The 15,934-nt window shown below is 39.3% G+C and overlaps 1 protein-coding gene across 2 annotated transcripts in view; it reads right to left on the bottom strand.

The window, feature by feature from the left end:
- Window positions 1-15,934, bottom strand: part of cgnb (cingulin b) — a 108,516-nt gene that overhangs the window by 1,409 nt on the left and 91,173 nt on the right. For both annotated transcript variants that reach the window (XM_062047560.1, XM_062047558.1), the window contains 4 exons: window positions 11,978-12,061; window positions 11,768-11,886; window positions 8,976-9,084; window positions 1,896-2,059 (listed from right to left, as the gene is read on the bottom strand). In XM_062047560.1, coding sequence (XP_061903544.1) covers window positions 1,896-2,059; window positions 8,976-9,084; window positions 11,768-11,886; window positions 11,978-12,061 — 476 coding nt within the window. The remainder of the gene's footprint in view (window positions 1-1,895; window positions 2,060-8,975; window positions 9,085-11,767; window positions 11,887-11,977; window positions 12,062-15,934) is intronic.

Here is a 15,934-nt window from a genome sequence, read left to right as displayed (position 1 = left end):
CTGTGTTAGTATAGCATGCTCAATAAAAGTTTAAAAAGAACGTCAGACTTGGTGTGCACTTCTTCTGGACGCTACAATTGATGTCAGAAGTGGGATGAAATGCCTCGCAGTTCGCCTTGCCATCAAACCTGGGAGTCTTCATTGAGGGCGGAATTCCCCCCGTGGCAAGCAGCGTGGCTGCACCTGTAAACGCTGTCTCTCTCTCTCTCTCTCTCTCTCTCTCTCTGTCTCTCTCTCTCTCTTTGCGGCGAGCTCCTCACGTGGCACGTACCTCCCGATGACGTAGCACACAAACAGTGCAGTATGCGCAAAGTTTTACTTCTGCCACCAATTGTAGCATCCACAAGAAGTGCACATCAAGTCTGACGCTCTTTTTAAACTTTTATTGAGCAAGCTATACTAACACAGCTCAACATATCTCGTTCCTTTCACACGCACGTCTCCTCACTCCTCATTTACGCAACTCAAGAAGACAACATCTACTTCAGCAGGTCGTTACACTATATTCTTTAAACACAGCAACGTGTGTACCACAAATAAGCACACGGCTTTACCTTTACTTGGCAGTCCATGTCTTGTTGAAAACACGCCATTCGTCATCAACTTTTCTCTTTTTAGCGTCTCGGGGATAACCGGGCATCACTTGTCGCTGTGCGCCTTCCCTCACAGGACATACGCACATATAACACTTTTCAAAATAAAAGCAGCACAGTTGTATTGCACGCACGACAAAGATGTTTTTTTAAATTTATTTTGTAATTTGAGATTGCCGCTGCGCGCACGAGCATACGTCCACACGGAAGTAATACAAATAACGCTTTTCAAAACAAAAGCAGCACCGTTGTATTGCACACTCGAAATAGATGCTTTTTAAAATGTATTTTGTAATTTATAATTGGCCTCACGCGGGCCGGACAGGGACGTACAAAGGGCCGGATGCGGCCCGCGGGCCGCACAATGCCCAGGTCTGCTATAGTAGATGGACAACAAACAACACGGGTGGAGTTTACCCAGCGGCAATGTGGTCAACAAAGGTACCACAGATAAGTTAAGCGACATTTTTGTAGCAACTGTGATTAATCATTATTAATCCAAATTCAAAAGTGTGATTAATCTGATTAAAAATTAATCATATGACAGCACTAGTATTATACACTGAAGTGCGGGGAAAAAAATTGCGTGCAATTGTGATTTTCTGTTATTATAATTCTGAGTATATTCATAAAAATGTTCAAGAGTTGATTCTTAAAAACTTTAAGGCCATTTCTATGCTTTCATTACCCATAACCTCTTTTGAAAAGGTTATAATAATTCACATTCCAAATATTGTATGGCGGGAATCGGTTTGAATGGAAAATTGACTCGTCACCCAAAGAATCGGAATGAAGGTGAATCGTGATTTGTCCTTTATATGCCTGCATTTAGTCATTTAGATTTATGGATCATTCACTGAAATACACACAGAAAACAAACCTACTATTATATCTATACATATTATTTATCTATAATTAAAAATGTTTTCTCATTTGTGAATAGTTTTCAAACTTTTTACACCTCAAGTACCAACATCTAAACAATTTAGTGCCAACGCTTTTGCTACCTCCACTTACTTCCAATAGGGGGCTTGTGCTTTCACCGAATTAGTATTTGTACAATATTTTCACATGTAAATGTCTCTAATATATTTTTATTTATTTTTTAAATGCTGAGTAACACTGTACCACTAGTGATACTTGTCCCACAGTCTAAGAATCCATAATGAGTGACCTACTATTGTATTATTAATAGAAGAATGTGGATCATACTGAGTTCACACATCATTATGTATGACGCAGAGCAGTTTTAATTTGATATGGTTGTGCCCAATAAAGTGTCTGCATGGTGTGCGGTTTTACTTTAATTCGGACTCCAGCGCTGAGACTTTGGCCTGCATGGCCTCCTGAAGCTCCTGCTGCTCCTCCAGCTCCCTGAGGACCTTTCTGCGCACTCCCTCCAGACGCTCCACCTCGCCCTCGCTCTCGTCCACCTGCCGCTTCAGGGCCTTCACCCGCAGGGTCAGCTGTTGTGGGTCACAAACAGGGGGGCAGGGGGTAAAATGTTAACAGGGATGAAATGTTGAGAAGGAGTCATAGGCCAGAGGTTGGCTATTTGTAGATTATATTAGTCTTTTTAGGAATTTAGGATGAGCATATTGGAGGTTCTTCTACACCACATTCATCAAAGCTCTTGGCTTCCATCCACAAAGTTGGAAGAGTGTCTTGCTAGGGACTCAAGTCATCTGGCCGAAAGTGTCTCCCAATACTCTTATTCGTATAGTACAGGAGTGCACCCAGCCCTCAAGCCTCTTTAATTTGGCTCGTGAGACATCATGAGTTTAACAAAGCATCGTACCAAGGAGTGCTTTCAAATGAATTTTAAAAACCAGGCGGTTTCTGAATGCTCCATATCGGCTACCATCTTGAGGACAATGTGAGTAAATCATATCAATGACCCATGAAAGTATTTTCGAAAAAATTGCACAGCATTTACTTATATGAAACAATCCAAACAACCTTCTTCCCTAGTTGCGGTGCTAAGAAATGTTTTAAAGGCAACTAACATAAAGGGCAACACACATGGTCACACATAACACAACCAGCACACTGAACATTGTGGAGAATATGAAAAACGTCCAAACATCATTAAAAAAAAATCTAAATGACACCCATTTAAAGGCCTACTGAAAGCCACTACTACCGACCACGCAGTCTGATAGTTTATATATCAATGATGAAATCTTAACATTATAACACATGCCAATACGGCCGGGTTAACTTATAAAGTGACATTTTAAATTTGCCGCTAAACTTCCGGTTCGAAACGCCTCTGAGGATGACGTATGCGCGTGACGTAGCCCGGCGAACACGGGTATGCCTTCCACATTGAAGTCGATACGAAAAAGCTCTGTTTTCATTTCATAATTCCACAGTATTCTGGACATCTGTGTTCGTGAATCTGTTTCAATCATGTTCATTGCATTATGGAGAAGGAAGCCAAGCAAGCAAAGAAGAAAGTTGTCGGTGCGAAATGGACGTATTTTTCGAACGTAGTCAGCCACAACAGTACACAGCCGGCGCTTCTTTGTTTACATTCCCGAAAGATGCAGTCAAGATGGAAGAACTCGGATAACAGAGACTCTAACCAGGAGGACTTTTGATTTGGATACACAGACGCCTGTAGAGAACTGGGACAACACAGACTCTTACCAGGATTACTTTGATTTGGATGACAAAGACGCAGACGTGCTACTGTGAGTATGCAGCTTTGGCTTTTTTTTGCGTATGTACGTAACTTTTTTTAAATATATAAGCTTTATGAACCTTGGGTTAGGTGAACGGTCTTTTGGGCTGAGTGATTGTGTGTGTTGATCATGTGTTTGAATTGTATTGGCGTGTTCTATGGAGCTAGGAGCTAGCAGAGGAGCTAGCATAACACGTACCGTACCTACGTGCGCGTCACGTACGTAACTTTTTAAAAATATATAAGCTTTATGAACCTTGGATTAGGTGAACGGTCTTTTGGGCTGAGTGATTGTGTGTGTTGATCATGTGTTTGAATTGTATTGGCGTGTTCTATGGAGCTAGGAGCTAGCAGAGGAGCTAGCATAACACATACCGTACCTACGTGCGCGTCACGTACGTAACTTTTTAAAAATATATAAGCTTTATGAACCTTGGGTTAGGTGAACGGTCTTTTGGGCTGAGTGATTGTGTGTGTTGATCAGGTGTTTGAATTGTATTGGCGTGTTCTATGGAGCTAGGAGCTAGCAGAGGAGCTAGGAGCTAGCATAACAAACACGCAGGTGTTATTATGCAGGATTAATTTGTGGCATATTAAATATAAGCCTGGTTGTGTTGTGGCTAATAGAGTATATATATGTCTTGTGTTTATTTACTGTTGTAGTCATTCCCAGCTGAATATCAGGTACCGTGAGTATGCAGCCTTGGCTGCTAAACATTCGATAACTTGACCGTATGTGCGCGTCACGTACGTAACTTTTTAAAAATATATAAGCTTTATGAACCTTGGGTTAAGGAAACGGTCTTTTGGGCTGAGTGATGGTGTGTGTTGATCAGGTGTTTGAATTGTATTGGCGTGTTCTATGGAGCTAGGAGCTAGCAGAGGAGCTAGGAGCTAGCATAACAAACACGCAGGTGTTTTTATGCAGGATTAATTTGTGGCATATTAAATATAAGCCTGGTTGTGTTGTGGCTAATAGAGTATATATATGTCTTGTGTTTATTTACTGTTGTAGTCATTCCCAGCTGAATATCAGGTCACCCCCGGCTCTTACAGCATCTTCCCTATCTGAATAGCTTCAACTCCCCACTAGTCCTTCACTTGCACTTTACTCATCCACAAATCTTTCATCCTCGCTCAAATTAATGGGGAAATTGTCGCTTTCTCGGTCCGAATCTCTCTCACTTCATGCGGCCATCATTGTAAACAATAGGGAACTTTGCGTATATGTTCAACTGACTATGTCACGCTACTTCCGGTAGGGGCAAGCCTTTTTTTTATCAGATACCAAAAGTTGCAATCTTTATCGTCGTTGTTCTATACTAAATCCTTTCAGCAAAAATATGGCAATATCGCGAAATGATCAAGTATGACACATAGAATAGATCTGCTATCCCCGTTTAAATAAAAAAAATTCATTTCAGTAGGCCTTTAAATCCATTAGAGTGCATGACGGGTAAAATGTAAAACACTCTCCACACTATCAATTGTTGGCACATTTTAGCTGCTTGATATATAAGGAGGTCGTCACGGAAGTTAACAAGGTAGGAGTCAAACTTTCACATACTCTTAGTATCCAATTATATATCCATCATATTAATATAATATGTACACGCACGCACACCCAGCCCAATGCGGCCTCCAAGTCAAAAAGTTTGGACACCCCTGGTATAGTGTATATGATCAATTTATTTGATCATATACACTTATTTACTAAATCCATATAAGATTTTCTATCTTATCAAAAACTGTTTATACATCACACTTTAAATATTGCAGATTCACCACAACGCCGATTTATTTGGGGACCTTTAATTAATTATTTTTTTTAAGCACATTCTACATTTTTTTTGGTCCTAAATTAAACATTTTCAAGACTAAAAATGGTTACATAAGATAAAACCTATCAATACTAGAGTAGTATTGGCTACTAGACGAGACAAAACCAACCGGAGCGCGTTGTTCAGTCTTGTGGCCATTGCAGTGGTTCTCAAACATTTTACACTAAGTAGCACCTCAGAAAAAAGACCAACATTAAAATACAGTAGCATTGTAGGCCTAAATGTTCATTAAAGACAAAGCAGAGGTTTTATTTAACAAATACATTTAATATTTTGGGTCACTGTAATACAGTTTGAACAGTAACACTGTTTGAATATAGGAAAATAAAACAGTTTTTAATAAAGTGATTCTTTGGCATACCACTAGATGGAGCCCACGAGTGGTACACGTACCACAGTTTGAAAATCACTGCTGCATTGCATTAAAAGAGTGTAAAGGTGACTAAAGGGTGTTATTTCATGTCTAGAGGGTTCTCATAATGTTGCAAAGTGTATTGAAAAGGTCGTAAACGTTTTTTTAAAGGCCTACTGAAACCCACTACTACCGACCACGCAGTCTGATAGTTTATATATCAATGACGAAATCTTAACATTGCAACACATGCCAATACGGCCGGGTTAACTTATAAAGTGCAATTTTAAATTTCCCGGCAAACTTCCGGCTGAAAACGTTTCGATATGATGACGTTTGCGCGTGACGTCAACAGTGGAAGCGGAAGTATTCGGAGCCCATTGAATCCAATACAAAAAGCTCTGTTTTCATTTCAAAATTCCACAGTATTCTGGACATCTGTGTTGGTGAATCTTTTGCAATTTGTTTAATGAACAATGGAGACTGCAAAGAAGAAAGCTGTAGGTGCGATCGGTGTATTAGCGGCGGACTACAGCAACACAACCAGGAGCACTTTGAGGATAGCAGACGCGCTAGCCGAACGACCTCACCTTGACTTCCTCCGTCTCCGGGCCGCCAACCGCATCGGTGATCGGGTGAAGTCCTTCATCGTACCATCGATCGCTGGAACGCAGGTGAGCACGGGTCGTGATGAGCAGATGAGAGCTGGCGTAGGTGCAGAGCTAATGTTTTTAGCATAGCTCTGTCGAGGTTCCGTAGCTAAGTTAGCTTCAATGGCGTCGTTAGCAACAGCATTATTAAGCTTCGCCAAGCTGGAAGGCATTAACCGTTTATTTACATGTCCAGAGTTTGGTAGTATTGTTGATCTTCTGTCTATCCTTCCAGTCAGGGACTTATTTGTTTTGTTTCTATATACAGTAAAGCCCGATGCTATCACGTTAGCTCAGTAGCTAAAGAGCTTCATCGATGTATTGTCGTGGAGATAAAAGTCACTGTGAATGTCCATTTCGCGTTCTCGACTCTCATTTTCAAGAGGATATAGTATCCGAGGTGGTTTAAAATACAAATCCGTGATCCACAATAGAAAAAGGAGAGAGTGTGGAATCCAATGAATCCTTGTACCTAAGTTACGGTCAGAGCGAAAAAAGATACATTTTGCACTGCACGCTAGTCCTTCACTTTCACGTTCCTCATCCACGAATCTTTCATCCTCGCTCAAATTAATGGGGTAATCGTCGCTTTCTCGGTCCGAATCTCTCTCGCTGCTGGTGTAAACAATAGGAAAATATGAGCAGTCCTTCCTCCGGTGTCGTCACGCTACTTCCGGTAGGGGCAAGGCTTTTTTTTATATCAGAGACCAAAAGTTGCGAACTTTATCGTCGTTGTTCTATACTAAATCCTTTCAGCAAAAATATGGCAATATCGCGAAATGATCAAGTATGACACATAGAATGGATCTGCTATCCCCGTTTAAATTTTAAAAAATTCATTTCAGTAGGCCTTTAAATGCTCTAGCTATGAAAATATTAGATTTATAATTAGTGATTCCTACTTTGCGGAAATTCTTTTATTGCAGTCATGTCTGCAACCAGTTAACAGCGATAAACGTGGGACGTCTGTACTACTACAAACTTTTAAATATTACAAGTGATTATTCAAATTAGCCATTATGCCAGTACCACAAGATAAATCATTATTTTGGAAAATAATAGAAAAAAGATACAAAAAATCTATAGCAGTTTTATAGAGAACAGTCATGATTTTGCAAAAGAAAATTAAAAAAAGGGTGTTGTCAAATGTTACATTTTTAAAATCAGATTAACCACACTTTTAAATTTGGATTCACTGTGAATAATCACAGTAAATTACTTGCATGCATTATTTAAATTAACTTGTTAAAGAGACCAATATTTGGACACAAATGAAATTTCATTGTCAGAACAGGGACATTTTTTTTTATATTTTACTTGAATACACGTCATTTATTTGCCCCAAATTTGCTAAAATTTCTATCGTAAATCCTGCCTGTGTTTGTTTTGGATTAAAATAAATAAGCATGTGCACTCAAACAAAAACTGTGAGATTAATCTGCGTAAATACATGATTAATGAAATAGATTTTTGTGATTAATCTCATGAGTTAATGCACTAAATTTGACAGCCCTAATAAAATACAATAAAATAAAGAAAAATAAGTAAAAGTAAAATTATATAAAATTAAATACGTGTTTTTTGTTCTGCATTTGATATTGCAGTTGTCAAGTGTAACAGGCTGTTTGTTTAATATCTGGGCTGATGAGGATTGCTGTAGTCAATCAATCAATCAATGTTTATTTATATAGCCCTAAATCACAAGTGTCTCAAAGGGCTGTACAAGCCACAACGACATCCTCGGTACAGAGCCCACATACGGGCAAGGAAAACTCACCCCAGTGGGACGTCAATGTGAATGACTATGAGAAACCTTGGAGAGGACCGCATATGTGGGTAACCCCCCCCCCCCCCCCCCCCCTCTAGGGGAGACCGAAAGCAATGGATGTCGAGTGGGTCTGACATAATAGTGACCGCTTGCTGCCCGGGGAAGCAATCTAGTGTGTCATGGGTGCTTGGTGTCCACGATTAACATGGTGATTAACGCAGTGATTAAACTCAGATGAGCAGTCGAGTTGCAAAAATTGCGTAAAAAATGCAAAGGTTAGCTTTTGGTTTGTTGGATGCGCAAAGGTCAGATGGCTGTTTCTGACTATGACACAAATTTAATAAATAAAACTGACTGCGTTCTGCCTGTGAGACCTCTATTCTCTAAACGAGAAATATGGTCATGTTTTAATCTAGTCACACCCAGAGTAAATAGTAATTTTGCATGGAAAATTCTAAATTTTACCGAAATACCTTGCCATTTTAAAAGCTCTAGAATTTTACAAAGTCAATTTGCAGTATTATATGAGCAATATATCGCTATTTTTACGAGAGAAAGTCAGTTTTGCAAAAAAAAAAGGGCAATTTGCACAAGAAAAAAATACATTACTAAGCCTGTCAAATTCATGGGATTGATCACATAAAATATCACATTAATAACGTATAAAATTGTTACAAAGTTTTGAGCAAAAAAAGGACGTGCATTCAAAGTACCATTAAAACATTTCATATGATTGTGTCTATATCATTCTGACGAAATTGCATTCGTATTAAAATATTTTACGTTACTTTGACATGTTGCCATTTTACAAGAAAAACGGGGTTTCATTGGTACTTTAACTAACTTTAACTTTAAAAAAAGCAGAAAAAAAGCTTCACTGTGAGGAAAAAGTTACAATTTTACAACACAAAAGTGGTGAGTAAAAACAAGTACTATATTGCAACAGAAATCTTTGTAATTTTATAAGTTAAAGTCGTAATGTGAAAATTCAATGTATACCTGCTTGTTCTGTTACAACTTTTCACAGCGGCCATAATATGTTGATTGTAAGTCTTGGGTATAAACACTAAACATGTTTTGCATACCTGATCCTTCTGTTCGACATGCTGGCTCCTCTCCTGGTCCAGCGTGGCGTTCAACTCCTTCAGTTTCCTCTCGGTTCGTCTGTGAGAGGCCTGGATGCCGCTCTTCTCTCTACGTGCACCAATGTCATATTATTAAATTTTTTAGACTATAAGGCGCACTTGAAATCCTTTCATTTTCTCAAAAATCGACAGTGCGCCTTACAACCCGGTGCGTCTAATGTACGCATTTTTTCTGGTTGTGCTTCAGGGTTTCCCGCAGCGCTTTGCTGTTAAGGTGGCCGCCTTAACAACAAAGAGCCACCGCCTAAACTAACGTCTTAAACAAGCTGCTACGCTTCGTTCTGCCTCTGTCAGTACGTCTCTGCAGCACCCAGCATTGTCCCACCCACAGAACCATCTGATTGTTTATACGCAGAGCGGTAACAGCCAATCAGCAGTGCGTATTCAGAGCGCATGGAGTCAGTGCTTCTGCGGTGGGGTGAGCAGATAGGTGTTTAGCAGGTAAGCATAAGGTAGCGGACTCTCCCCAAATCATAATAAACACCTCCCAGTCCCTTACAAGTCAACTACTAGTAACATCACTATGAGCCCGTTGACGTTCTAGAAACATAAGCGGCAGCTCAGCTCGCTCGCAGTCCTTGAGGTGAAGGCTAATTAGCTTTTAGCGTAATGTTAGCTTACTGTGCGGTGTGTGTGTGTGCGTGCATGCGTGTGTGTGTCTGTCTGACAGAAAGACAAGCATTATTGACCTACAGTTAACAAGTAAGTTATTTCACTTGACCTTTTTCTGTGTGGATTGAGCTGTGTTGAAGCAGCAAAAAACGACATTATGCTAAATGAAGAGTTTCCTGAAGCTGTCTCTGATAGTTGATATAATAATGTAACTGCATCATAAAGCCTATATGAACTCCATGGTATTCAGGGATAAATAGTCTCTCCTATTGCTATTGTACTATTTTTTCAGCTATAGTTACATTAATCATTAGTAGTCACGTCCGTTGTGTCCTTGGGCAAGACACTTCACCCTTTGCCTCTGATGGCTGCTGGTTAGCGCCTTGCATGGCAGCTCCCGCCATCAGTGTGTGAATGTGTGTGTGAATGGGTAAATGTGGAAATACTGTCAAAGCGCTTTGAGTACCTTGAAGGTAGAAAAGCGCTATACAAGTATAACCCATTCCATTCATTCATAATGTAGCAGCCTAGTTTTGAATGGCAGGGTCCCTGCTATCACATGTTGATAAAAATATAACATTTACATAATAAAAATCAACTACAGGCTTCCCCAATGCTGTAATAAATTAAGCATGATGAGTTTAGGATATATCAGCATGTGGCCCCACTTTTAACTATTTTTTTCAAACGCTTATTGCAAACGCTTACTTACAGTAAGTCATTAATTTGACTTAATAAGTCATTATTTTGACTTAGTAAGTCATTATTTTGTCATATTTTTGACTTAGTAAATTACTAAGTCAAAATATTGACTTACTAAGTCATAATAATGACATTGTATCTCAGGTAACTAAGACTGTTTTACGTATTGTTTATTACTTTACGGAAAAAATATCGATATATATATAGTATATCGGCATTCAGCATATGGAGCGGAAAACACAACCCAAAATTGTAGGCTTCCTTACGCAACGAAGCCGGCCTACTTCACCACAGTCTGTAGTCTATTGCCCCCCCAAGCTGTGGTGGCAGCGATGAGCTGGAGACGTGATGGCGACAGGCCGAGTTACTCTGTTCCTTACACCCACCCCCTTCCCGGTGGAGAGACACCACCTTAACTAACACATTTTCTGGGGGAAACACTGTGTTTACTGACCTCGAAGCAATTTCACTATATGTGGTACATGGCTTAATGATAAGTGTGACGAGCAGATGTCAGTCACACATAAGAGATATGAGTGCACTGCAGGTTGACTCACGCCTGTTCAATAAATTACGCTACCAAGTACCCCTAAACAAGCAACACTGAAACTTTGATGTTTCATTGAGAATATGAAACATTACACACAACGCTCAAAAATCTGTTAAAATGTTTTAGTACGATTTTGGAAAGTTACGAAGCCCCACCGCTTGATGGAACGTGGAGCATTACGGCTACCGTAGTCAGACGTACTGTGCTTCAGCATACGGATATTATTACGTGTGTGTACAAGGACCCCAAAACGGCACCTATTAAGAGACATTATCTGGCATTTTGTTTCGACCTATTATGCAAAACCAACTTTTTCTACCTATCGGTACCTGCTGATGTGTATTTGGGATCTGCATAAGTCACGAAAAGTTACATGCGTTGTCAATAAGCTCTTTCTTTTTCTCTATCCTCTTGTTGTGGGGCATTCAACCTCTGCTGTTGGCATTTCTAATACAATACAAAGTAGCGTACAGTTCTAACTTATGTCTGTCAGTACGCTCGCTATGAAAGCGCTAAAGACTACCGGTAGAACAAAGATGACGGGGAGAAGACGCTGTCGAAGTTGAGCCACGTAAATGAGACCGCCCACAAAAAGGCGCATCCTGAAGAGACGGTCAGAAAACGACTTGAAGAAGGTTTGTAAAATATAATCTTTGCAAAATTTTGATCAAAAACTACAAGTACATGTTATGTAGATCATTATACGACCCCTTTAATGCGCCGTATAATCCGGTGCGTCTTTTGTATAAAAATAGACCTGCTCATCGGCAGTACCCTTTAAAATCCGGTGCGCCGTATGGGCCTAGAATACTGTATCATACTGTAACGGCGCTGTCATCAGCACATTTTAATACATCTTTTCTTCTACCTTTCTTCACTGCGCAGCCTCTCCTCCAACTCCTGAATTTTGCTTTCCAAGAGGGCAATGCCGGCCGTGGGCCGAGTTTGTCCCTCCATGTCAGCCACGCGGGACCTAAGCTCCTTCACCTGCAATTGCGGGTACATAGCAATGTTAGGCAACTCCCTCCCCCCAAAAAACAATAACCTGTGTTTGTCGTTTGGATTTATGAGCATGCACCTGTCTGTCAATCGCACTTTTGTCCATCTCCAGGTCATGTCGGGCAGAGCGCTCTTGCATCAGCTCGGAGCGAAGCTGGTCCACCTGAAAGAGAACATGCTGTGTAAACCAACAGTAATGTGCTCACTTCATTAGGAAAACACCTGCATCATCTATTGGCATCAATGTTGCCAAGTCTGCTTGTTAAAAGCAACTTTGGGCTTGATTTCCTGCTTACTGCTCGCCAAGTATGACCATGTGTTCTTACAAAACAGTTGAAGTTAGTAACAATATCAAAAATATAAGAATAAAATGTATATATGTATAGAATAAATGCAACTAAAATTAAAAATATGACATAACTGTGCACATTTCTCGTGGATTAAGTTAACGAAACATGTGTTTCATGGTCCTAAAAACAATGAGTGAATGAATTGTTAAGCTAAAAATAGCCACTTAGGTAAAAATCATACATCAATCGGGGTTTAAAAATCTCAAGGTATTTAATTTTTTCATGTTTTTCAAATTGTATTACATTAACTGTGTTTATTATCTTACTGTAGTATATGCATTGTGCAATAATAAAGGTATCTTTATTTTTTACATGTTGGGCTTGTTTTTATAAATAAATAAATAAATGATAAATGGGTTATACTTGTATAGCGCTTTTCTACCTTCGAGGTACTCAAAGCACTTTGACAGTATTTCCACATTCACCCATTCACACACACATTCACACACTGATGGCGGGAGCTGCCATGCAAGGCGCTAACCAGCAGCCATCAGGAGCAAGGGTGAAGTGTCTTGCCCAAGGACACAACGGACGTGACTAGGATGGTAGAAGGTGGGGATTGAACCCCAGTAACCAGCAACCCTCCGATTGCTGGCACGGCCACTCTACCAACTTCGCCACGCTGCCCCACTATAGCTCTGCAACACTGATTTTCATTCAGATCCGATACCCAGTAAAATTCAGGCTGGTACCGGCGATTCCGAACCGGTCCAAATACTTTGTGCAAATATACCTAATGTGTATGGTAACATTTGAAAAGTAGTGTACTTTAAGAGTTGCTGCTTTTGGAGAATCATCTTAAAACTAGAGATGTCCGATAATGGCTTTTTTGCTGATATCCGATAGTGTCCAACTCTTAATTACCGATTCCATTATCAACCGATATCGATATATACAGTCATGGAATTAATACATTATTATGCCTAATTTTGTTGTGATGCCCCGCTGGATGCATTAAACAATGTAACATGGTTTTCCAAAATAAATCAACTCAAGTTATGGAAAAAAATGCCAACATGGCACTGCCATATTTATTATTGAAGTCACAAAGTGCATTATTTTTTGCCTCAAAACAGCAGCTTGGAATTTGGGACATGCTCTCCCTGAAGAGCATGAGGAGGTTGAGATGGGCGGGGTTGGGAGGGGTGTATATTTTAGCGTCCCGGAAGAGTTAGTGCTGCAAAGCCGTAGTATTATGTGACTGGGCTGGCACGCAAAGGCAGTGCCTTTAAGATTTATTGGCGCTCTGTACTTCCCCCTACGTCCGTGTACACAGCGGCGTTTTAAAAAGTCATACATTTTACTTTTTGAAACAGATACCGATAATTTCCGATATTACATTTTAAAGCATATTATCGGACATATCTACTTAAAACGATAAAAATTCCGAACCGATCCTAATACTTTGTGCAAATATACCTAATGTGTATGTAACATTTAAAAAGTAGTGTACTTTAAGAGTTGCTGCTTTTGGAGAATCATCTTAAAACGATAAAAAATCACAGGAAGAAACAAATGATGGCGTTATAGTGCACTAAATGTGTTATCTTATTTATATTCAACTCTGCATGTAGTGTCTTCAAATAGCTTACAATAAAATAATACATACACTTGCTTTTTTATAATACAGCATAACCCATTTAAATTGCCCGTCATTTTAATTTAAAAAAAAGACTGAATGACTGATTACGCACTTACCTAGGCGGAAGAAAAAATAGTTCCCACCAATCGCGTTTCATTTATCAATCAATCAATCAATGTTTATTTATATAGCCCTAAATGACAAGATTTCAATGATTTAGTTACTTTACTCCAGTGGTTCTCAAACTTTTTTTGTCATCCCCCACTTTGGACAAGGGGGAGTTTTCAAGCCCCACCTGCCCCCATAGAACGCTAATGCCAAGCTTAATATTTTCAAATTTATTGAACATCAAGTGACATCAAGTTGTATACATTCAAACTCAATAACATAAAATAACATCAAGTTCAATAATAAATAAAATAACTGTGCAGCTGTGGTATAACTATACCACAGCTGCACAGTTATTGTATTTATTATTGAACTTGATGCAAGTTAACTTCATTTATTAAGTGTTATAACTTGCATCAAGTTCAATAATAAATCAAAAAAAGTGTTATAACTTGCATCAAGTTCAATAATAAATCAAATAAAAGCGTTATAACTTGCATCAAGTTCAATAATGAATCAAATAAAAGTGTTATAACTTGCATCAAGTTCAATAATAAATCAAATAAAAGTGTTATAACTTGCATCAAGTTTAATAATAAATAAAATAAAAGTGCCACTTTGCAATATCTGCAAAATAAAAAGGAGGAGCTTGGCAAGACAGGGCAAGTGAACATGAGTTTTACAGTACTCCAGCATTAGTGGCTGCAATGAGCCTGTTTTGCACTGCACAGCTTTTCAAATCGGGGTTGCAGGCTTGACACTGTCACTCTTAAGTCATGCTCAATGACGTTCAGCTGAGACCTGTACTTCGTTTTGAGTGAATCAAAAGCTGAAAAGCCTATCTCACACGGATAAGATGTGGCAAAGGGGAGAAGAATGGACACAGCTCTCTGCCCGATGAGTGGATATTGATTAGCCTGCTACCCATCCGCGCGAAAGTTTGTTCCGCTTAGCCCCGCCCCCATTAGTTACTGTTGCTATGTCTGTCAAACTTTCGCTCCAACCCAGAATTTTAAAGCCTACAGGAAAAATAAGTAATTTACATTTATTTATATAGCAGATTTCACAGACAGAATCACAAAGTGATTTACAGGGTGTATAGAAAATGAAAGCATAGTAAAAAAAAAAAATCTAAGAATATAATAATTAAAAAAAAAATTAAAGTGACATTTCCTCCTGTTCCTCGCGCCCCACCTGTCATGTCTCTATTCCCCACCAGTGGGGCACGCCCCACACTTTGAGAAACGCTGCTTTACTCTGTGTTCCTGATAATGATATACTTTATCTCGAATAACTTAAGTATCTAAAATATCAATATTGTAAAAATCGATATTAGAGCTCAAATATATAGTATCAGCTGGATCGATATTTCAGTATCGATCCGCACATCATGACTGGGATCCAACACACCAGTTAATATGTGCATCAATGGGCTTTGTATGCACCATGATCCCTCTCATGAAATAAAATCATCAAAATATTACACACTACAATCAATTGGCCACCGATTAGTATCGGACGAGTTCAGTAGAAAAAGTATGTGATCGACAAAATGGTCTAAAATGGTGATTTAGTCCCCGGCTGACAGCGCTAACAGTGTATATCCATTCGCAGTGCGCAGCCGCTCCCCTAAGTTAATATTTATCACCTCCACTGCGCAAATAAACTATATTTCTAACAAGTTATCACTGTAGCACAATGCTAAACATGTCACACATCTAGTAAATGCAAAGAGGGGGAACAAGAGAGCATGCTAATTGCTAAATTAGCTGCTAAGCTAGCTTGAAAAAAACACAACAAATAAGTGCTTAACCGGCTTTAAAAAGTCTAGATAGAACTGTGTTGCATCTGAAACTAACAAGCTATGAACATGAAATGAACAAGTAGATTAATACAAGTTGAGAGAGAATATAAAATAACAACAATTGAGCACCTGTGTTTGTTGGTGTGTCGGCGCCATATATGGTAGTGTCGATACCAAAGGTAGTATCCGTAT

This window comes from Entelurus aequoreus, linkage group LG05, assembly GCF_033978785.1.
Source record: "Entelurus aequoreus isolate RoL-2023_Sb linkage group LG05, RoL_Eaeq_v1.1, whole genome shotgun sequence".
Taxonomy (NCBI): domain Eukaryota; kingdom Metazoa; phylum Chordata; class Actinopteri; order Syngnathiformes; family Syngnathidae; genus Entelurus; species Entelurus aequoreus.
The sequence above is the reverse complement of the archived record's forward strand: the minus strand, read 5'-3'. Positions and strand labels throughout refer to the sequence as shown.